Source organism: Lissotriton vulgaris, chromosome 8 (assembly GCF_964263255.1).
Source record: "Lissotriton vulgaris chromosome 8, aLisVul1.2, whole genome shotgun sequence".
Classification (NCBI taxonomy): domain Eukaryota; kingdom Metazoa; phylum Chordata; class Amphibia; order Caudata; family Salamandridae; genus Lissotriton; species Lissotriton vulgaris.
Window position 1 is genome coordinate 555,085,309 of NC_141696.1, and position 23,362 is coordinate 555,108,670.

The following is a 23,362-nucleotide window of genomic DNA, read 5'->3' on the forward strand; positions in this document are numbered from 1 at the left end:
TGATGGGCTCCTTCAGCCTGTCAGAAAAGCAGCGGTCAGTCTCTGTGCCCCTGCATAGCTAGATGTTGGTCCGACTGACATTATAATGAGGGCAAAATTGAGAAAGGAGGCCTGGCTGCTGCCAAATCCTCATGCTATTTTTCTGACTTGAATTACCAACCATAAATATCAAGTCTGATTCTCCCACACCATGGAAAACAAAATATCATCTCAGAATTGGCTGCTCGATATTCCAAACGGTTACTATGTTCTACCCAACTCGCAATCAGGGTCTATATGTTGCAATTGTGAAGGTTTCAGACATATAAAACAACACCAAATTAGACCTTACGAACAGTATTTTCTTTTAGAGCTGGAACTGGCTGTCCTTAGTGATTCTCTAATAGCAATTAATTTTAAAAAGATAAATGTAATCATATTCACTAACAACAATGAGCCTCAATAGGGCAGTGCAAAGTTAGCAAAGGTGAAATTTGCCTCCCAGCATTCATTTAAAAAAAAAAAAGTGAGTTCAAAGCTGGTGTGGTGGGAACTTGCCACCTTAGTGAAATTTTTTTTAAACTTGCACCAATTAGTGAACTTGACAAACCTAGGGGGACATTTTCATACCTTTTGCGCTGGTTTAGCGCCACGCAAAAGTGACGCAAACCAGCGCAATTTTCTTTCCAGCGTAAAACTTTTTTTGCACTGGAAAGTACCCTGTAACTGCTTAGCGTTACTTTGCGCCGAGGAGGCGTTACATTGGTGGTACATGAGCGCTGCCATGCTACCGCCTATGCCTTTTGACGCAAAACCATATTTACAAAGATTTATAAACATGGTTTTGCACCAAAAGTTAACGCCCCTTCAGAGGAGGTACTAACAGGAGGAATTAATTAATGTCTCCGTGCTTTTTCCCACTTTCCATGCGTGCTGCACTTTGCAGCCCATATGCAAAGTGGGAAAAGCTTTGCATTGTGCCTAGCATAGTATTTTGTACATGAAGGGTACCCTTCCTGTACAAAACCTATGCTACACTCATGCACACATCCTAGCTCTGCGGCGCTAAGGTGTGTGCATGACGCACGGCAGCTGGAATCAGTGCAGGCACAAGGGATAGGGGAGGAGAGGGCCATATCTCTGAAGATATGGCACTCTCCTCCTCCCTCCCTGTTGGGCAATGCAGCTGGGGGCTGCACTGCATTGCATGATGTTTTAAAAAATCTGCCCCCTAGAGTGAAGTTTGAAAAAAGCTAAGTAAATACCGCTACAAAATGTTCTTTTGTAGGAGAGCAACCCTTAAAATATGAAATTTGGGGAAGAATAATTCTACTGCAAAAACTTTGGGGTTCATTTATGAGAGCCCTGCATCACTTTTGCACCATGTAATGTGGATGCGTGGTACAACGCTCTCATTTCCATTTATGAAGCAACGCAAAGCCACCCTGCGTGGCTTTGAGTGGGCTCATAAATCATCAGTAAGGTGACACAGCGCAAATTGCTGCGTCACTGTTATAGTGTACCATCTTGTCTTCTTTCTTTACACCAATAAGATAGTACTCCTTGCTATCTTTTACTCTGTTTCATAGTCTTCTGTTTATTTTTCTTTTGTTGATGTAAAGAAAGAGGATATGTTATAGTGTCATTTCTTGTCTTCTCTCTTTACACCAATAATCTCTCTTCTGTTCAGCCTGAATGACTGGAGAATGCTGTATGATGTCACAGAATGTTGGTGTGTGGGCTTGGTGAGAGTGTGAGTTGAAGATGAGAGGCTGAGCAGAGGGAGGCCGGGGGAGGATTTGGACTTCTTCACTTAGTACAGTCACCTTACTCTGCACCTGGGTGGAATTCCATGGGTGTTGCAGTGGGGTTTCCCTCGCATCATCCATGGAAATTGACGCTGCCTCAGATTTACAGAAGGATGCAAACCTTGGGAAGCACCAAATCTGTTTATTTCTCCTTGTTTTTCTTCTTTCCACGTGTGCAGCATTCTGCAGCACACATGGACAGAGGAAAACGCCTCTTAGGATTGTTTTTATGCAGGAAGGCCCCTTCCTGCACAAAAACAATCTTGCATGCAATGGAGGCTCCCTTGCACCGGAGCCTTGGTTGGCAATAGGCTGCCGAAACAGTACACCAGCACAGGGAGAAAGGACAGAAATGCACTGTATTGTTTAAATATGGTGCATTTCTGCCCTTTCATTTTGGTGTAGGGCAGCCGCGGCCTGTGCAGGTAAGAGCAGTGGGGAGGGATTCCGACAGACGACGACAAGAGAAAATTAATTATTTATTTAATTTCCCCTTGTGGTCATCTGTCAAATCCCCCCAACTCGGCCACACAGCCCCACTGCTCTCACCTGCAAGGGCAAATCCTGGCTTAGGGTAGCTCAGCAAGGTGCCTTGCTTCGCTACTCTACTCCAAAATCCTATAAATAAATCTGTTTATTAGTTGGAAATTTTGGGTAAAGTTATATGAGAATGCCAAACTTCTCAATTTCACAAAGTTGTAATTTCTTTTACTTCGCACAACTTCACTGGCAGGATTTAATGTTTCAGTTCCTGTGCTTGCCTTAACACTGCAAAATATTCTCACCTCTCTCCCAACATCTTCCTTACAGCATGCTTTCATATCGCTCAGTTGATATTCGGAAAAGCCTTCAGCTGGAAGAACTCCTTGCCAGAGAACAGCTGGAATACACAATAGAAGAAGAGGTGGCGAAACAAACAATACGAATGTGGCTGAAAAAGTGCTTGAAACGTATCCGAGCAGTAAGTTTTTTTAAAACTGATTTCTACAGAATTTAGACATTAACCCCTTCCATGCTGATGACGAACCCCAGCCGTCATGCACTATGGGGCTCGTGTGCTGATGACGGCTGGGATTCGTCACGGCCCGCCCCTGTTCGTGTTGTGTACAGCACACCAGGGGAATCGCGGCCGCATGTAAGGGGTTAATTTGTGAGTCGTCATGTACCAAGCTAAATTTCAATATATTCATAAAGGTAACAGAGATTATAGGCATGATTTAGAGTTTGGTGGACAAGGTACTGTGTCAAAAACATGACAGAGGACCATGTCTTCCAAACCATCAGTCCGTCTGCCTCGATTATAGCCAGGCGGGCCCAGGGGTGGCTTCTCCATAATGGCCAAAACAGCTAAAACTGAAAAATAAAATGATAATAAAAGTATGTTATTATCATTTTATTTTTGCCTAAGTCTTCAGCCAGGCGGGGGCCAGGCAATCCCCTGTGACAGGCATGCCAGGGGGAGTTGTGTTGGGCATGTTTAAGTGCGCATGACAGTCTGGTCGACCGTCTCAGGCCAGCCAAACCGTCATGCGCACTTAGGCTTCACCAACACAGCCGTGTGTTGCACAGTCGGGTTTGAGAAACGCCACAGTCTCCCAGTTACTGTCTGTGTGGCAAACCAGGCTGGTCAGATCAATCCCATCACTTCTCTCATGCTGAGAATAGTATTCCCAGAATGGAAGAAGAACTGGGATTGGAATCTGGGTGCCTGTGCACTGTAAAACTGGAGTTGATGATCATCAAACTGGAGCAAGTCGGCATCCGTCATAGCAGCAGGTAAGTGCCATTTTATTTATTTTAATTATGTTCCATTTTGTTTGTATTATCTCCCCGTCCCACCACTAACGAATGGCAGAAGCAGCCACTGGGCGGACCATAAGTATTCCGTCAACAGACCCCTGCGGACTTTGCCGATGGAATACTTCCTCCGATGGCCCAATGGAATAGGAGCCATCAGATGAAGGACTTTACACCATCCACCCTATTTTGGATGGATAGTGTAAAGTATTTTTTTTCTGTCCATCACCACCAGGAAAAACCTGACAGCAAAGAACATGAAAAAAATAATAATGACCCCCACACCCTGAGAGAGGTCCCAGAGCACGGAGGAAATTGTTTTGTTTGTTTTTCAAATACAAATTCCAGCTTTGGCAGTTTGTTGCTGAAAAAACAAAACCTTTGAAAAGTGTTATGGCCCACTGTCATCTCTGATGGGACCATCCGTCATATTTTTCCTACAATGACAGGGGCTGTCATGATGGCCCTTACTTGCATGATATCTCATTTTACGTGTATTGTAGTTGATGATTTCTGAGTTTGAAGCCTATAGCATCTTCTTGAATCAACCTTGGACTTCTCTGCCTCGGTGCCTTGAGATACAGATGCGAAAGGGGAACTTGTTCTCCAGTTTGAGGGTCTGTAAAATGGAGAACCAGGACATCAGAAGTGCATGGGACGTACCAAAATTGATTTCTCACAAAATATGATTGGACAATCCCACACATGACCTACAAAACTTGAAAGCTTAACATTTCTCCCCCTATTCCGGCACTCACAAGCCGTCTGCTAGTAGCATGGAATTTTAGCTGTCAGAGGGATGCTTGCTCTTCTATTGTCTGCACTGGATCTCTAGTGAGATTGAGGGAAGAGAGAGAGAGAGAGAGAGAGAGAGAGAGAGATATTGAGACAGTGAGAAACATGCATGCCTGCTGCCTGTATTATCCGTGTGCACGCATGTAAAGTTTACACTGTTGATGACTGTGTGGTTCTCCTGTTCTGTGTATGAGTACAGTGTAGAGGTAGGAGGGCCCTCCAGAAGCACCATGAGAAAGAATGGGGTACCAGCTTGAAAAGCAGAACAAAAGCAGTCTGTCACAGCAACCAGAGTATGAAAGTTTCAGACATTACCACACAGGAGTACAGCACTACCAAGGTGAAGCAGCAGGCCAAATCATTCACTGGAGAGTGACCCCCATGTGAGTCAAACCCGATTCCCTCTCCTTGCAGCATAAAATCCTGTGACGCTGCAGTATACTGATAACGCAAAAGGTGCAGACATCAGGTACAATTTAACACCAGTTACCAGACCAAGTGACCTTATTTATTAGATTAAATGTAATATATAGGTCTTCCCACAGTTTACCCTCCTCTCCTGTTGTTTCACATAATAGACTGTTTGTACGAAATGGGGGTATTAGTTTACGGCAGTGAGTACCCACCTCAACTAATGACCACAATCCTTGTCAGGATGAACCACTGGAGTCACTAAATTAACCTGAGCTCAACCCCAGGGCTGCTTAGGCACAAAGCAGAACACAGCACAAAAAACAGAGGACATTTCAATAAATATAATGGCACCCAAATTACAAAAATCCAATAAGTGAAACCGTAATTATGATTTTTTAAAGTTGAAATATATAAATAGTGCCAAAATGTGTGAAGCGCCAACTGCGGTCACATCGTTGCACTTGACCAGTACCTAGGAGCAAGTTCAAGCCAGCCGCAATGGGGTGTGTGTTAGATACAGAAACCAGGTTCAACCAGGTTGGAAATTTTAACTTCTGATTTAGGCCTAGATTTACTAAACATTGACTCAATATGGCAAGAAATGGTGCTAAGCCATGCTATCCATGATTTCTTTCTCATGTGAGTGTGTAAATTGACTATAAAGTGCTTGGAAGTGAGTGGCAAGGCACTGCCCACCTTCTCCCAAAAGGAAGTAGAGTGGGTATGAAATGAGGGCTCAGAGGCTTTTGTTGGGGTATTTGGCTTCAGAGGGAGTTGTAACAGTTACTTGTAGCATCGATGATTCAGTGGTTGGTTGCCAGTGCTCAGAAGGAGCTGGGAATATTTTGGATCTGAAAGAGACTAGAGGCCATATTAGCAAGAACCTAATTTAAATTATCGCTGTTTTAGCGATAATGGGCTTGCTAATATGCGTTATAGAATTCCAATAGAATTCTATTGGAACTCTATAGCGCATATTAGCAAGCTCAATATCGTCGTTTTAGCGGCAGTTTCCTGTCCCTAAAATGGCGATAATTTAATCGAGGTTCTTGCTAATATGCTGCCTGGGTCTTAGAAGCCGCTGTGGGAGAAATGGGAGTCAGAGGGTGCTATTGCACTTCCCAGTACTATGGCCAGTGTAATGGAGTCAGAGAAAGCCTGTGCGGTGCAACTCTGTGAAAGTGGCAGAGAAATTAATTTTCCTGTAGCATACACTGTGTGAGCTTGGGGTCTTCAATTAGAGCTGACTTCACCTAATACCAAGACAGCACATTCCTCTAAATGCTTTATTGTTGTACATTCCTTGTAGCAGGTCCACCTGCAAACAGGGGCTGTGCCCAGCCACCTCTTTCCCTGCCTTCTCTCCTTAGACTCAGTGTCCCTTCTTCATTGCCGGTGCTCATCACCATCTTCCCTGACTCACCTCCCTAGGCTAAGTGTGACCCCATCGCCTCCTCCACCTCATTGGGCCTTCCAGCGGATGCTATCATTGGTGAGTGTCACAAGTCCCAATACTCTCCTCATTTACACTGAGTCTATTATCTATTTCCCAATCCACAGACCTGCATATGCTGCCTATTCCAAATGCTACTGTTCCAGAAGTTCTTCTGTAATGACAGCTGCCAGTAGTACTTCCTGCAGCAACACCAACAGCTTGTTGCCTCCATCTTCTATAAGTACACTTCCATGGTGTCAGCACCGGATAGAAAGTAGAGGAAGGCAAAACATAGTCATAGTACAGCCAAGCATTATAGCACATGAAACAGTAATATACCCAGCCCCCACATACTGATACTTAGTGGCCATCAAAACAGATTGTGTTTCTTTAGGCACTGAGCAGGTGAGATCCCAGCAGAGCAGAAAAAATCATCAATGGCTCCCTGGCCGTGGAGAAAATAGCCTGTTCTGCTTGAATAAAAACCTCGAGAATGGGGCTTTATTCCCGTAGAACTAAAAAAAATGCACAGTGGGCTGCCATCTGTAGGAGGCCTACCCGACATCACATTTTTCATACCAGTACTCCCACCAAGTCCACCGGGACACTTTCATAAAATATTTCTTACTAGAAATGCATTGGAAGGTTAAGTGTGGGAGGTGGACTACCACGTGTAGGCTAAGGTGGTGCCTCTGCCACTCCAGCAGCTTCATATCTACAATACTTTACATGAACCGTATAATATTGCATTCAAAGGAAACCCTTTTAGTGTTAAACTGCATGTAGGGTCGGGCGAAATATTACAGTCCACCCGCAGAACAGGCGTAATTTCACCAATCACAGTGTGGCGTAATTTTTCTCAGGCGAGGCTCCAGAATGGTAAGTTGGCAAGGTGAGCAAGATTTGGCATCCCTTAGCATGATTTCAAGTCACTAGGATAACATCTGGTGAGATTTTTCTAACATGGGCGTTCACAGGCTGCTGTGACCGTTTGCGGTCAGAAGTCTGCTGCTCGAGTAGAAAACCTTCTCGGACTGCAACTTGAGTAGCTGTGCCCTCTGGCACACTGCATGGTACTGTTTGCACTGATTTTTCAGTGCAGACCGTGCTACCGGTGCTAAAACACAGCCTAAAACCACAACAAGCATAATTACGCCCGTTCACAGAATCTCGCAGTTCTTATGTAACAGCGGTCAAATTCCCCGCATTCCACCCACCCCTACATTTCAGAAGTACCCGAAGTTGCGGCAATAGATCGCAAGGTTGATGGTTTCACACAAACCTGGCTAGTTTCTGGCTTGTTAGTCAGAGTAAATTGAGATAGGGTATTCAAAGCCTTTAACAGGCTCCAAATAACCTGTCTCATCATTTTCAAAAGATGATTACAGCAGACATAGGGTGGTTTGGAGTAGCTGATTCTAGAACATATTCAATGATCAGTTTTATGTTTCAGGAGCAGAAGCAGCAGAAATTTATGTTGATGGCCTTGAAAATGTTAATAAATGAACTGACTGATGAAAATGTAGTGTATGGAAATTAAATTCTGGACTGCGTCAATAAGGAGAGTCGCCATCTTTAAAAATTTTCATTTTGATTAGATCCACATTGTTATATGTGAACGGAGTTGTCAGGAAAAATTATACTTGCAGGTAGTATTAATAATCATTTGCAATTAAAAAGACACCCTTTACTTTTAGAAACAACAACAGTCCTGCAGCATAATACACAGCCTTCGAGAGAGTCAACAACAGGAATTGAGTCGATTCTTGAATCCGCCAAGCATTGAGACAACGCAGCCAAGTGATGATATGAGCAGTAACAACCAAGACAGCAGTATGCAGCCAGAGGTATGGTCTGGGCTATTTCTTTTGTATCTATTGCCGATTGGAAATTCTTGTGTATACTTACTTGTGCATATTTTCATTTTCTTAAAAGAGCAAACAACACCATCAATTTAGGTCTTGATTTTATTAAACTCAACTAAACTAGAAATACTGCTGGATTTTAGTGAATATTTTGAAAATGCTGTGAATTTTTTATTGCAGAATCCAAAACAAAAGTGTTTCTTGAAATGCATTTAATAGTATAATATTTTGTAGAATACAAAAATGCCCTCCTCAGGAGCAAAGTGCAAAAAACATTAAAGATGGGCTCACATGTGAGTTAACATTGAGCTGTCCATTGACGCAGTGCATGTTACGAAGTCTACAAAAGCTGTATTTCCATTCTGCAAATTTAGTACTTTGTGTTCATGATGGGCAGTGGGTAGTGAAGTTAGAGGAAAGATAGCAGAATAAAATGTATATTATTTCATTTTCCTTTCCTTTCCTTTGTTTTAATTTATTTTATATTATTTAATTTTATTTTATTTACTTTATTTTGTTCTAAATGTGTATTTTTGGGGCACATTGAAAAAGTCTCAGTGTGCCTGAGAAACAAAGTCAGAAGTAGGGAAGCTGGAAGAGAGAAGGCGGAAGAGAAACATCAGAAAATCAATCCATTTGTATCTTAAAAGCCTCCACTAGATCAGCTCTGCTCTCGATCTCCAGAAGCTTAGATCCCACAGAGTCTACATCTTGACATAGCTCTACAATTTTGAAGGAGCGTATGAGCAAAGGTCCTATAGTCTCTTCTTAAAGATACTTTTCAGATATTGCTTCAATTCCAGCTTAAACATTCTCCGCCTCAATAAAGGACATATTGAGGTCAGGTGTGTCTGCCATATCCACTCCCAGGTGTTCCCAAACATAGGCTATTTGCAATTTTGAAGTGGACTCCAGGTACAGACATAGGCCTTTAAAATTGCTCTTTTCAGCAGTAATTTATCCAGCCACACGCACTACAGTTTTCTTGTAGGGGTCTTCGGATGGTACACCAGGCACACATCCCTTTCACAATCAAGGAGCAAACAACCTATTCAAATGCATAGGCTCTGTTGGATCACAACTATTGTCCAAAATCAGTTCACATAGCCAGGGGGCACTTCTTAGGCTTTTTATCTGGGAATTCAGGAGTAGCCCTTCCCAAACACCATCAGTGTGAGACACCTTACCATCCACCCACATTATGGAGCTCGGGGATTGCTTCCCGCAGGGGACACACGAATATCAATTCCCACTCTGGGTGCCCTGAGACCATCTCACCAGAGCTGTTCCAGTACCGACAGACTAGGGCCACCATCTTCCTGTCATTCATCTCACCTGGGCTACATTCCACCCCATCCAATGCCTAAGGCCCTATCATCTCAATCAGCAGGGTGCTGCATGATGACCCCACCTCAGGCCTTGCTACCACCCGCATGGAGTCATGTGGCAACTGAGCCTCTCAGTCGGCCAAGCTGTTCAAGTTCCCTGTAGGTCTCGCTGATTCCAAGGAGCAGAAAGCACTTCGGTCTGTCTGCAGTGAGGTCTCCCCATGTGGCCTACCTCTGTCTTGCAGCAGCCACCATCTTGTCTGTAGATGCCATAAAAGCTGCATGCAGGAATGTGGCTCAGACTGTCTATCCAGCTCTCCCAACAGCCCCCAAGAGTGGTTCTGAGCCAACACCCTGTCAGGTGTGGCTAAGAAAGGATGCATGCATGGATTCTGAGATGGAGGTGAGAAAATACATGTCTGTCTGCGCCACCATCATAGCCTCTTTTAAATGCGAGCACAAGGGTAGAACTCTGGGAATCATTTAAACCTGCAGGCAATAAGGACGGCTGGACCCTACATACAGGAGCATGTGTTTCCAGTGAGGAGAAACTCTGGACTTGTGGAACTGGAAGGACCAGTGCCAAACAACTTTGCCTGTATACAGAGGCACACCCATGAACCTGCTGATCCCCATGTTCTTGTCTAGAGGGACGCATGGCCATGGGGATCAGCAGCTTTCCCCTATCCCATCTGACGTGAGGCGGGCAGGAGAGAGAATAAAGGATTGCTCTTGCCCTGGCAGCAGGTCATCAGGAAAAACTTGGCCAGCAGGCAGGGAGTTTTGTGCTCCCACGTGGTCTATAATAACATGTGTGAGTGCCCCTCACAAGGGGCTGGGACACCCACATATAACTAGAAACACTCTGCAAAAAAGAAAAGATGAAGATTGTGCCTGATAATAATAAAAAAAACTACATAAAAAGATTTCCAGTAGCAACTGTATCAAAGGACCTGACATGGGCGGGAGAGAAGCGAAGGATTGCCACATAAGCTCCAGTGTCGCTCGGAAAAAAATGCGTATTGGGAAAGATGCAAATGAGCTTTAGCGGGCTGCCAGGAGAGTAGAAGACAGAAGTCTTATCTCATTCTTTATCTTAACAGCCAAAAGCCCCAATTTAGATATTGGTAGAGATCGCAATGTAGTAACCTCTTCCCCAATCTCTCAATCCACTTGCCCTATTTTGAGTTGAGCGGGTCCCCAGGTGTACGCTGATGATGTAAAATTCACTCCATCACGTAAGCCTTCCTCTGATGATGACCCAAGAGAGTCTGGGTCATCAGAGGTAAGCTATCTGACAGTCCAGCCTATTTTTAGAGTTGATGACTGATGAATTTTTGTCACCGTAAGGAATATCCTGGCCGTGAAGGAGGGACGGTATAAACAATTTTATAAATGACCTCTAAACCATGAGAAAAAAACTACCATGGTTTTGATGCCATTGTTTTCCTTTCTTTTCCAAAAGACAAACTCCCACTTTGGGGCAGATTTGGTATAAGTGATCACCGACAATGAAGGACAGACATCAAACTTTTAAATGACATTGTATGAACCGCTCTAACAGTGTTTCATACAAACCCAGAGAGTTCATTGCTCGGCCAGTGGTGAACTCTAAATTTAGTGGGTGGAGTAAAGGCAGGGTAGCAGACGTAATGTCCGCCGCCACAATGATTGCCTTTACTCTGCCTGTCAAGCTCTAAATCGAGCCCATGGTCTCCTGGGTCTGGAAATTCATGACTCAAGAAGCATTTCACTTAATTTTCAAAAAGTTTCTTCAAATCTGACATTCGCTTATAGTTCTAGGATACATGGATCTTTGTTATTAAATCCTGTATTGCTTTGCATAAGTAGAAGAAAGAAATACACAAAAGTAGAAGAAAGAATCATACACTGCATAATGTAACAATATTAGCAGTAAATCTCTATATATCGTGGGGGGCATAGTGTTTTGCGTTTGAGGACTTGCTGGTGTGCAGACCGTTGGAGGTTGCTCCAGTGCATAGGTTCCGGAGTACATATAAGGGGTTGACTGACCTGTGGGATATACCTTTAGTGTGAAATCCTGCTGATTGAGTGGCACTTTTGAGGCTGTCGTCATCGCTTCACCTGCCATTTTTGTAAATGTTTGTTCATTTGGTTCTGCAGTGTAGGTGTCCCAGGACAACAGTGGCAAAAGAACCCAGCTGTTACAACTGGGGCCTAGTGTCCCCTGCCTGTCCTGGGACCCTCCAACCTGTGTTCCTTAAACACATTATCTTCAATTTGGAGATATCTTTTGTCAGGAGCAAGAGATCATTGATATAAAAGTATGTTTTGGGGAGGAGGATGATGGTGTGTGGATGATGAAGTAATCAAGTATAAAAAAATAATTAAATATTCTTTTATCTTGCCTAAAAATATGTTGCTAGTCAACACAGAGTTCTGTGACCTTCATAAGGAACCAGTGGCGGGCACCACAAATAAAGGTTGGTGAGGCGGGTGGAGGGAGAGTGGGTTGAGGAGGTGTCTTGCGCAGGGGGAGGGGTAGAAATATTAACTAAAAAAACCCTTACCTTTAGCCGCTGACTGCCTCCGGCATCGCGCCGCTTCTCCTCTTCCTGGGTCACAGCAGCCCCTGGGACAGACTCTCACCCAATCCCCATGTGCCAGAGCAGTACGAGGGTTGGCATGAGTAGGCTAGAAAGACGCTCTGCTCAGGCTAGGTAGTCTGTGGGGTTTCTCCAGTCCGGCTGCTCGCTGCAGCTGGGCGGGAGAAATCCTAAGTGCGCATGTGTGTTTTGGTCAGCCAGAGACAGCTGGCCAAACACACATGAGTACATGAGTCTGGTACTGCCATGCTGACTGGGCAAGTGCACCCACTTGCCAGTCCCTAAACCTTCCCTTTTCTTCATGTCAGACACCCCAATGGAAGGCCCAAGGGCAGGGTGCATTGTAAGTATAAGGCAGGTAATGCCCTGGTGTGTGTGACATGTCCTAATAGTGAATTACAGCCATTTTCGTTTTTCACAATTGCAAAGCTACCTGTTTTCCTTGGTCCAGAATGGGCTGTTAGATTATTACATCTTATAATCCTAACTGACTCAGGGAACATGGTAAAAATTCGAGTTTAGTATGCCTGAACTCAGAATGATAAAATACATCTTTTAGTGAAGTTGCTTTTAACATTCTGTTCTTGAAAATACCACTTTTAGAAAGTAAGTATTTTCCTGTCTAACTATCCAGGCGTGCCTCTGCTAGGTTGTGTATTCCTTGTCTGGAGTGTGAGTGACAGGGCTGGGGGATTCCAGTAGACAGAATGAGTCAGCCCAGTGGTGAATAGAGAGATCTGCATCTAGATGGGAGGGAGGAGTTGCACCTGGGACCTGAATAGAACTTTGCCTGGCCCCCACAGTGCTGGCTTCACCCACTTTGGTGCGTCTGATGTCTCTGCCCTGCACTGTGAAAGGAGAGAAGGAATCATGTCAACAAAGTGCTCCAGGCTGTGCTTTCCCTCCACAATGCTGGCTCCACCTCCTGTGGGGCGTCTGATTTTTTGCCCAGCACTGTGAAAGGAAAGAATGAGTCATGTCAACAGAGTGGTTTGGACTGGGAAAAGGCCCCTCTGCCCTCGGAGAACAAAGGATTTTCAGGTATAAATATTGAGACCCAGATCCCAAAAAATTAGATCACTTTTGGACTGCAAGAAGAAACCTTTGCTGAGGACAGGAACCTGAAGAAACTGAGGAGAGACTATCCCTAAGCTGAAGTGCTGCTTGGGGGATTGGCCTGCAGTGGTTGCCTGACTGCCAAAGAAAGGAGAGAGGAACTGTTTGTGTACTTTCATCAACTTGTGTAAGGATCTCCAAGGGCTTGGACAGAGCTTGCCTCCTACTGAAGTCTCCGGGACAACAGACTTCACCCACCAGCTCCTCAAGAGATCTCCTGAAGTGCCTACAGTTGTGTTGGACTTTTTGGGGACTTGTGTGTTGCAAGGAGCTGGAAGCGCGACTCAAGATCGAGAAACGTGTCGCAGAACTGCCGCTGTCGCTTCGCAGCACATATTGCCCCGCATCGCCGGAGGAGAGGATCGACATTGTCCCAGACGCCGCCACATCACCGGGGAGCGTGTTCCAGGAGTAGAGGATCGATGTCACATCAGACGCCGCAGCATCTCCAAGAAGAGTGTCGCAGGGCCTGTCGCGGCTCATCGCCGAAGAAGAGGATAGACGTCACTGCAGACGCCGCCACATCACCGGGAAGAGTGTCGCAGGGCCTGTCGCGGCTCGCATCATTGTGGAAGCAACTCGCATCGCCAGGAGAGGGGATCGGCGTCGCCACAGATGCCGCCGCATCACTGGGAAGCGTGTTGCAGAACCTATCACGGCTCACATCGTGTCAAGCATCTCGCATCGCCGGGGGAAAGGGTCAACGTCGCCACAGACGCCAACGCCTCACCGGGAAGCGTGTTGCATCAAGGAGAAAGCGCCATCTTTATTTCTATACCGCATTTCCATCGTTGCAACACTTTTGTTGCCCTGCGTGTCGCATCTTAAGGTACATTGACTCAAAGTGTCGCATTTTAAGAACTAAAGAGAACTAAGCTAAAACTACCATCTTAAGTATAGCATTGTGGATTTTTGTTGTTTGTGGTCTTGTGATAAGTCTATATCAAGAAAACTTATTTTTGATATAAAACCTGTGTGGTGGCAATCTGTGGTGTTGTCACTTAATGTGTTGTATGTGTTCACAAATGCTTTCCACACTGCCTCTGAAATAAGCCTGTCTGCTCGTGCCAATCTACCAATGGGGTGAGAAGGAGTTATTTTAGGAGTGTACCCCCTTACCCTGACTAGAGGCAAGGGTCCCTATTTGTCACAAGTACCTACCTGTGCCAACTAGAGACCCCCAAATCTAACAGTCACGATACTCCTTGTTGACTTTTATTATACTTATAATATATTGTGTGGATATTTTATCCCATTTATGGCGTGCTGCTCTCAATTGCAACCACATGAGCAGCATATATGTAATGATCCATGGCACCCTCAAGCTCCTCAGTGGGGAGAAATGCATGGACTGAATGTCCTAAACTTACTGGTTCCTTTTGGAAGTCCTTCTGCAAAGATTGCTTAGCTTTCTTAGCGTCAGTGCTTCTCAGATCTGTGTGAGAGTGAGAGATATACTAAAACTGTATGTGAGAAGACAGTGTGCCGTAGTGCGGTTGTAAAAGCCAAATATGTACATATTTCATTCCTCATATATGGTATTGTTTATTACCAAAACAGACCACTTTGTGGTATTTTCTCCATTCATCTAATCAGCCTTTAGATGCGTATATGGAAAAGTGCAGTTTGCATCCCAAGGGCTGCACCTAACCACTGTCAACATAAGCACTGCTGCTTCCTACAGAAAAACTGTCCTTCTAGCAGTGAATGACTGTAAGTTGCAGCTCAATGTTGCTACACTGTGGAAGTGAGGTGCACTAACAATAGTTTTATTGATATAAAATGTACAACATATCTGTATTGTGGCTTTAGCAGGTAATCATTTTCCTCATATGCCTTCAGATTGCAGGATCTGATAACTCCCTTTTCCTCTCATTATGCACTATTTGTATTGGTTCATAATTGTGGCAATTATGGGAGGTAATGGTTTGAGGTGAGGGAGTTAACAGCTGTTAGTGGCCTATGCAGAAGGCAATAATGCAGTGAGTGTTGTGTTTGATGTGTGATCCTTTAACACCTTAGCTGCTTTGGAACGTCCAGCTCCAGTGCTGAACGTTCCATTGCGCAGGTGCAGTTGGAACGTCCAACGGCCGACGGCAGCACTCCCGAGGTAGTGGTGCCGTCGGCCGCTGGTATAGGCGCAGCGCTTAAGGGGTTAAGGAATGTTGCTGTTATGATGGACTTTGATACAGAGACAAGGACAACCATTTTAAGCTTATGGATTTTATTTGTAAGTAAACATACATGAACAATATATTTATTTTCATCCCACAGACAAGCAGCCAACAACAACTGCTAAGTCCAACTCTCTCTGATAGAGGTGGATATCGCCAAGACTCTACAGATGCTGGGAAACCCCAAAGAAAATTTGGGCAGTGGCGTTTGCCTTCAGGTGGGTAGATATCTTACTCTTTGCATCCTTAGTTTCACTTTAAAAAAGGTCATGTCAGCCCTTCAACGAGGCGTACTGTGCAGGCCATCTTTTGGTTTTCTCCACTGAATTTGAGTCTGAATGTATATGCCTAGACCAGTGTTTTCCAAACTGTTGTTTTGTCGCAGGGAAACCCGGTGGGTTGGGAAAGTCCGAGCAATAAATAAAGATGCCTTTGAATTCTGTCTTTATCTCGTCACATTTGCAGTGCTTAAATGACAGAGGTCAAATGTTAGACTATGTCTTCATTACAAGCTGCTGCTTATTCTTTTAACGTGGGATTGGTGTTTACTTTTCTTTTTCTGACTGCAAAGGGAGGATTTTCTAAAGTGAACTATTTGACAACCTTAGGATGTCGTTTTTTTGCAACACACAACAAAATGTAAATACCTTTAAATGAACTGTATGCATTCAGCAGTTAGGAATGCAAAGTGGGCTGGAAAAATAGATTTAAATAGGATCAAAACAAATAAAGTCACTTTAATTTGCATTGCACAAATCATTACAGACCCTAATTTCCACACATTATCATGTGTAAGTAATATGGTTTTACCAGTAGAACTCTATGTCTTTGCAAAGTTAGTGCCGTTTTAATGGAAAATGTGCTGCATGTAAATGACAGTGTGCTACCACACAATGCTTTAGTTACATTAAAAAATCCTCCTTCGTGATCATTAAAGGTAGGTGAATCACGAACGTTTGTCAATCTAAAAAGTGAGTCGTGGTTCTAAAAAGTTTGGAAGTGCACTACTGATGGCTTTGGAAGTTTTGAGAAGTTTGGGAACGAAAGGCCTCAACTATTGGAATCTGTAATGTATTGCCATAATTTCACAAAAGACACTTATGGGAGTACAAAGTTGCAAAGTTTTTCTCTTGCAAATTTTCCATAATTCTCCTGATTAGTACCCCGAGGGGTAGTGCAACGGATTGCTACAACCAAAGTTGCTGTTCTGCTTTACTGCAGCAGGGAGAGAGCAGCATAGAGCCACGCAAACAGCTTCGCACCGTAGCGCAAAGACGTGTGTGTGATGTTTGATATAGGTTTTGTACTGGAAGGATGCCCTGCCATTACAAAATCATATGCTTTGCTTAGACACTTTTATTTGCATTTCTCATATTGGATGTGTGCTGTACGGTACAGGGTCCCGTTGATGGGTGCGCTAGTACACCCAAGAACACCCATGGACCTCCCCCTTGACATAAAGCAGCGTAAAGCTACGTAAAGAAATCCACAGCACTATTTGTGCTACTTTAAAGGAAACTTTACAGTGTAAAAAAGTTTTGGACTCAAAAGGAAATACCTTATCAAAACGTTTTGTCACTTTGCACCACTTTGCAAAGGCACACACTCTTGATAGATCTGCCACCCATAGTTCGAAAAGATGTCTGGTTGTAGGTTTTAGGTTGTAGATCTTTGAGATCCTTTAGGATTGTTTTGAAAGTAAAAATGATTGCCAACCTCAATAGAGTGACAGCGTTGTGAACATAACGAGTTTACAATTAAGAAAAACTCGAACTTCACATCCATTTTGATCTTCAGCGTGCGCTCCTCACAAAATATTTTAACTTATGAAGAAGTATTGTCAGTCGGAGGAGTAAAACTATGCCAGAGTGTAGATAAAGGAAAATTAACAAACTCTGTAAGCTAGAGTAACCATGGGTTCCAGACTAATCTGCTACCTGCGATAATTAAGTTCTGTGACTTGTCAGGGGTAGTAAGCACTATATAAATGCAATTGCAATACAATACACCTAAGGACAATTACCAGGATGTCACCAAGGCTTTGCATGTTTAGTTAAAACTACACACATACTGAGGCACGTATAACTTATAGAGGCCCTACACGTTTTCTGAAAAACTATAAGGCGACTAACACAGCCCAAACCAATGTCCAGTCAGGCATATAAGTATGACATTTAAGACCTGTTTCATGATGTGTTGTTTTGTTTAATTTTTCAGCCCCTAAGCCCATCAGTCATTCTGTGTCGTCTGTTAACCTGCGCACTGGAGGCCGGACAACTGTGAAGTCTGTTGTGTGCAAAATGAATCAGATGTCGGACACAGTGTCTTGTGGGTCAGAGGTCAAAAAATGGTGGACTAGGCAACTAACCGTGGAGAGTGACGAAAGCGGAGATGACCTTCTTGACATGTGACAGTGGTGGGAAGGAGGGCAGAGTGGAAGCTACTGTATCTTGTGAAAAAAGTACAGTACTATTTTTGTATTTATTCTCAAACCATTGAATTTGTGAGCAAGATGTTTCAACAGACTCTAGACCATGTTTTACTATGGCAGAATAATGCATGGTGCAGCAGGTAGTTGTGATGTTAATGAGAAGGAACCACTCAAGTATCTTAAAAAGCAAAATGTGTACAGGAATTGGGGTATTCTATCTTAATATCGACTCCAAAATATTGTGCTACCAGAATAGTGTGCTCAGAAACACTGAGGATGAAAAAATTGATAAGGTATATATAGAGAGGTAAATGTAAATGTGGGTGTACTTGTAAAGCGCACTGCGACTCCATGGAGTATCCTGGCGCTGAAGACCGCTGGGGAACCTGCCCTGGTTTTCCCTGTGAGATGGTCCCTTTCTGGGTATCTCCAAGGTGAAACCAGGCATCCCCGGCGTCTGTGGGGGGCCGTTGTAGAGATGAGGCAAGCTTAATGCCCAGAGTTGCCGAGTGTATTCCCTGGTTAGAATAGGCACCAAGGCGAGAATTATCGAGTCTGTTTTGACCCTGGTCCACGACCCTGCCGCATCGGGAATTGAACCCTGGTCCCGGGCCATTCTCTGCTTACGTGTCTGCCGCCTCTAACCAGTGAGCCACACCACTCCACTGAGAGGTAAGTATAGGTTTCTTTTTTTTCCTCCACATGAATGTATCTTGAGAATGTTTATATCTTCAAGGTACGCAGATGTGGAGTTGAGTATAGTAAATCCATACACGTCTACATAAACGTACTTTCTCGACAATTTTGTTCTCGATATATTGGCTACACTATTAGGGAGGACAATGTTTCTGTAGTCAATATTTTGACGTACATCTGGAGGTGAACTGCAGTCAAGAAAATGTGACAGCTTATTCACAACCATTGTGCGCTGTCGGTACGTCACTTTTTCCCATATTAAGTGTTCTTGTATTCTCTGACGATGATATAAATGTGGTGGTTTTAGAGCGCATCGAGTATTTACGGAGCATGTGCGCAAGAAGAGAGGAATTGATTACGGCAGGAATGGCTGCTCTTGTATGAATGGAAGGCAGAAGTCAGAAGTCTGACCTGTCATGCCAAAAATGCTGTTTCCTCCACGAAAGGCAGTAAGTGTCCTTGATGAAAAGCCCAACAGTACCTTACAATCATGAAATTTTACATTCTTTTACTTTTCCAAGGTTGCTTTCTTGTTTCTCTAGCAGGATCTGGCCCTACAATTAAAACCTGGAAATGGCAGTAGGAACGAATGTATGATGTTACCACGCTATCAAAATGATCGCGGTAATATCACAACGCAGTTTTTACACCGCAAGTCGTTACCACGACTTGCGCTGTAGGGTGCTGGACTTAGGAATAGTATAATTTACTATTCCAACTCCAGCCTAAGTACAGTAGGGAAGATGTTGGAATAGTAAATCTACTATTCCTTAGTCTAGAGCGCCCTCCAGTGCAAGTCGTGGTAACGACTTGCGTTCTAAAAGCTGCGTTGTAATGGTACGGCGGTGTTTTGACCGCGTCGTAAAGGTTATTTACCGTAGGAACGGCTGCTGAAGCATAGTATTTTGTACATATACATATTATGAAGATGAAAAATATTTCTTTTTTCTGCACATTAAAAAAAAATTACATATTTTCTTTTCAAATTAGTCCAATTGTAAAGCCTATTTTGGACAATGAATGATTAGCTTTAAATTAATTGTAAATACGTGTTTTTAATTGTGAGGATGTCAATTTTTCCAGACCTTTTCAAGGATTGTTATGCTGTATTAGCAAGGTTTGAGCAGCTATGATGATCCAAAAAGGAAAACTGTGAATATGTGTTTTTCATTCATATGGTTCATATTAGTTATATTCCTATTGTGTGTTTATGCCTTTCAAAACAACATGCATATACTATGGAATGTAGTGCAAAAAGAAATGCAAAACTGTGTTAATAGGTATGGAATAATTTATTTACCTAATAATAAACTGTCAATTTACCTTTTTGGGCCACAAATGTGACCACAATTTAAGAGTTATGAAAAGTGTTCATCCTACAGAATGAATAGCTTCATCAGCCTACGTAGCTGTCATCACCATTAGTAAGTATCAGTTCTTTTCTTGGCCAAACCGTCTCTTTCACTGAGCAACTGTGTCGATGTCTTAAGTTCTACAGAATGAGAGCTCTCCCATAGAAAATGGCTTTCAACATTCACTTTACACGAACACTAGGTGAGCTACAGACGGAAACATTAATTATTTTCATTAGACACGGGTAGATTAAGTGATTTGCCCAAGATCACAGGATGTTGAGCATCCCTGCCAAGACTCGAACCCCCGATCCGCCGTTGAATGCTCTAGCCATTAGGCCACATCCTCTCACAGATTTGAATACTATATACACAAACAGGAAGTCAAAAAAGGACATTGAGTTATAGTGCTGTACAAGTAGGACTTACAACGAGCACTTGCACCAGGTTCAGGTAAATATAGTACAGTTATTTTAATGGGATCTCGAAAGTATAACAACTAATTAATTTCTGCTATCTATAGGCACCTACAAACACAGTCCTACGACAAAACCCATACCATGGTTCAATAAAAAAAAGTAACTCAGCGGCAGGGATTTTTGGTGCTGTTGCTCACAGTAATTATGTACGTTAGTTCCTTATACTTATGTTTAATGTGTGTTGTACATCTGGACTTCAAATAACCAAAATATGTATTTCCTCAAAAATGGATGTTTTCAAAGCTGGTTTTTATTGTTAAATATGTAATTGTTACTCAGGATGGTACTGTTGGTTAAACAAAACTCCGCAATGCAATTAATGTAATGGAGGAGGGCAGTACATTGTCGTGTGCTGATCTGAAGTTCAGTTTTTATATATTAAAATGTGAAAATTGTTCGATTTGTAAAATATACCTTGCTGAATTTTAATAAATTATTAAAGGAAGTAAATTATTGTGTATGTCTTTGTCTGTAGGGTTCTGAAAAGTATGTTTTATCAAAGTGCATACGCACTTGTTCTGTTAGGTAGCAGTAAAATATTAGACTAGCAAAAATCCTTTCCCATCATTGCTAATGATCAACATTGCTTTCAGGTTGGCCAATTGAAGGATCATTGCTTAAAATGTGGACTGTCTGCCTGTCACCATTGTATAGTAGAGCACATAACTCTTTCTCGTGTACATTCTACACCTACTAAGGTTTCAGAGTAAATTAATAAAGACAATAGATTATCAAAATTTAAAACCATATAAATCCCAACATGTCAACTGCTGACATTGTAATACATGAAATATTAACAAATGGGTGAATTCTAAACATTGTAAAAATTTCACAATGTATGTCTGATATATATATATCAGATAGTAAATATTGAAACAAGATTACTACAATTATCCAAATGTCATAAAGATCCAATTGCCAGACTCCATTTTCAGCATGTTAAGATAGCCTGTCTGCCTTTGGCCAATATACCACATCATTATCTTTCTCAGAACTCGTGGAAGTGCCAATTCATTCAAACAATACTTTCCTAATACTTAAGATGACACAAGGCTGCTACATGTTCCTTGATATCTACATTTTAAGGCCTGCCAGTGAATGTGCAAATAAACATGTAATCTGAATTGATATGTCTTCATGCTGGTTCTTACCGGTTATGTCTTGGACTTAGTGGAAAGTCCCACAATGTCAGGTAAAAGTCATTGGACAACCTTATACAAAAACATGAACTGACCACTGGTTCAGAGAAATCTTCTCCCCAGGTTATCACAAGAGATCTTGTCAGACTGTCACAGCATCAATTCCTATGCCGAGAGCCAATACAGAGAAGAGAGGAGCTGAGCCCAGTTGATGATGAGTTTTTCTGCAGTGAGAACACTCTCTCTTGGCCGAAGTCTGATAACCACCGCTTCTCTGCTGTGAACAGTATACAGTGTGCGCTGAATGAATCCCAAGAAACTCTACATCCAATTTAGCTACTCCATGCGTTCATAGTGTAGTGCACAGAATGAAAAGCCAGGTCTTGGGTTTTTTCTTGTTGAAGCCTGCCAACGAGGGGGATGTACAGAGCTGGACGGGAAGGTCATTCCAGGTCTTGGCAGCGATGTAGGAGAAGGAGTGGCCATGGCTGCGGTGAATGCAAGGGGTGTGTGTAAGAGTAAGTGAGGTGGAGCGCAGGTGTCGTATGGGCTGATGGAAGTTCAGTCGATGGTTGATGTGGGATGCTCTCTGGTTGTGAAGGACTTTTTAAGCGTGGGGATCTTTAACTGGCATCTCTTCGGAACGGGTAGCTAGTGGATGTTTCTGAGGAGTGAGGTGATGTGGGCCCATTTGGGGAGGTCCAAGATGAGTTTGGCTGCTGTGTTCTGTATGGTCTTGAGTCTTCTGAGATGGGTTGAAATTCAAGGGTATAGGGTGCTGCCGTAGTTAAGGCGGTTGGTGATGAATGCCTGAGTGACAGCCTTCCTGGTGTCAAGTAGGATCTATTTGAAGATTTTACATAGCACGTGGAGGGTGTGGAAGCAGGAGGAGATGACTGCATTGACTTGGCGTTTCATGGTCCGTTAGCTGTCGATGATGATGCCCAGGTTGCGTGCCTGGTCTGTTGGTGTGGTTGTTCATCCAAGTTCTGCTGGCCACCAGGTGTGGTCCCATGCTGAGGTGTTCTTCCCAAAGACCAGCACTTCTGTTTTATCCGAGTTAAGTATAAGGCAATTGTCTCTCATTCATTTGGCTATGTTAGTCAGTGCATTGTGGAAGTTGTTTCTGGCGTTGGCAGGGTTTCAGTAAGCGAGAGGATTAGTTGGATGTCGTCACTTAGGAGATTCCAAAGAGTCCATGGGATCGGACGACGTCTGTGAGGAGGGTCTTGTAGATGTTGAAGAGGGTGGGAATGAGGGATGACCCTTTGGGTATGGCACAGGTGAGGTTCTTGGGGGCGATGGTGAAGGGAGAAAGTTGGATGCTCTGCGTGCATCCTGTGAGAAAGGAGGTGATCCATTTGAGGGTATTCTGCTGGATGCCTATGCTGCTGATGTATGTTGGTGAGGGGGTGTTGGGAGACGGTGTTGAATGCTGCTGACAGGTCGAAGAGGATCAGGGCCACCATTGCTCCGCGGTCGAGGATGGTTCTGATGTCATCTGTGGCAGTGATCAGTGCAGTTTCAGTGCTTTGATTTGTGTGGAATCCTGACTGTGAGGTGTCGAGTAGATGGTTGTCTTCTAGGTGTTTGGTGAGTTATTGGTTGATGGCCTTCTTAAGTACTTTTGATGGGTAGGAAGCATGGAGATCGGTCAGTAATGCTTGAGGTCATTGGAGTAGGTGGAGGGTTTCTTTAGGACGGGTTTTACTATGGCATGTTTCCAACAGGATATGGAAGGTTGCAGTGAAGATGGAGGTGTTGAGGATGCTGGTGAGTACTGAGCAGATTGGGTTTCCAAAGTTGAAGAGATGATGGGGGCAGGGGTCGGTGAGCGCCCCGGAGTGGTTGGACGACATGATGGCTGTTGTGGTCAGGGTGGTGAGCGCCAACCAGGTTTTGATCATTCAGCCTGTGTTCAATGGTTGGCTGAGGTTGTCGAGGCTGAGAAAGATGGGTTTGGGGT

General features: G+C 43.5%; 1 protein-coding gene across 1 annotated transcript in view; it reads left to right on the forward strand.

Moving 5' to 3' along the window:
- Positions 1 to 18,205, forward strand: part of NALCN (sodium leak channel, non-selective) — a 2,672,759-nt gene extending 2,654,554 nt beyond the window's left edge. Inside the window, exons 40-43 of the mRNA XM_086934370.1 lie at positions 2,598 to 2,748; positions 7,926 to 8,075; positions 15,400 to 15,517; positions 17,517 to 18,205. Coding sequence (XP_086790496.1) covers positions 2,598 to 2,748; positions 7,926 to 8,075; positions 15,400 to 15,517; positions 17,517 to 17,710 — 613 coding nt within the window. The 3' untranslated portion in view covers positions 17,711 to 18,205. The remainder of the gene's footprint in view (positions 1 to 2,597; positions 2,749 to 7,925; positions 8,076 to 15,399; positions 15,518 to 17,516) is intronic.
- The last annotated feature ends 5,157 nt before the right edge of the window (positions 18,206 to 23,362 follow it).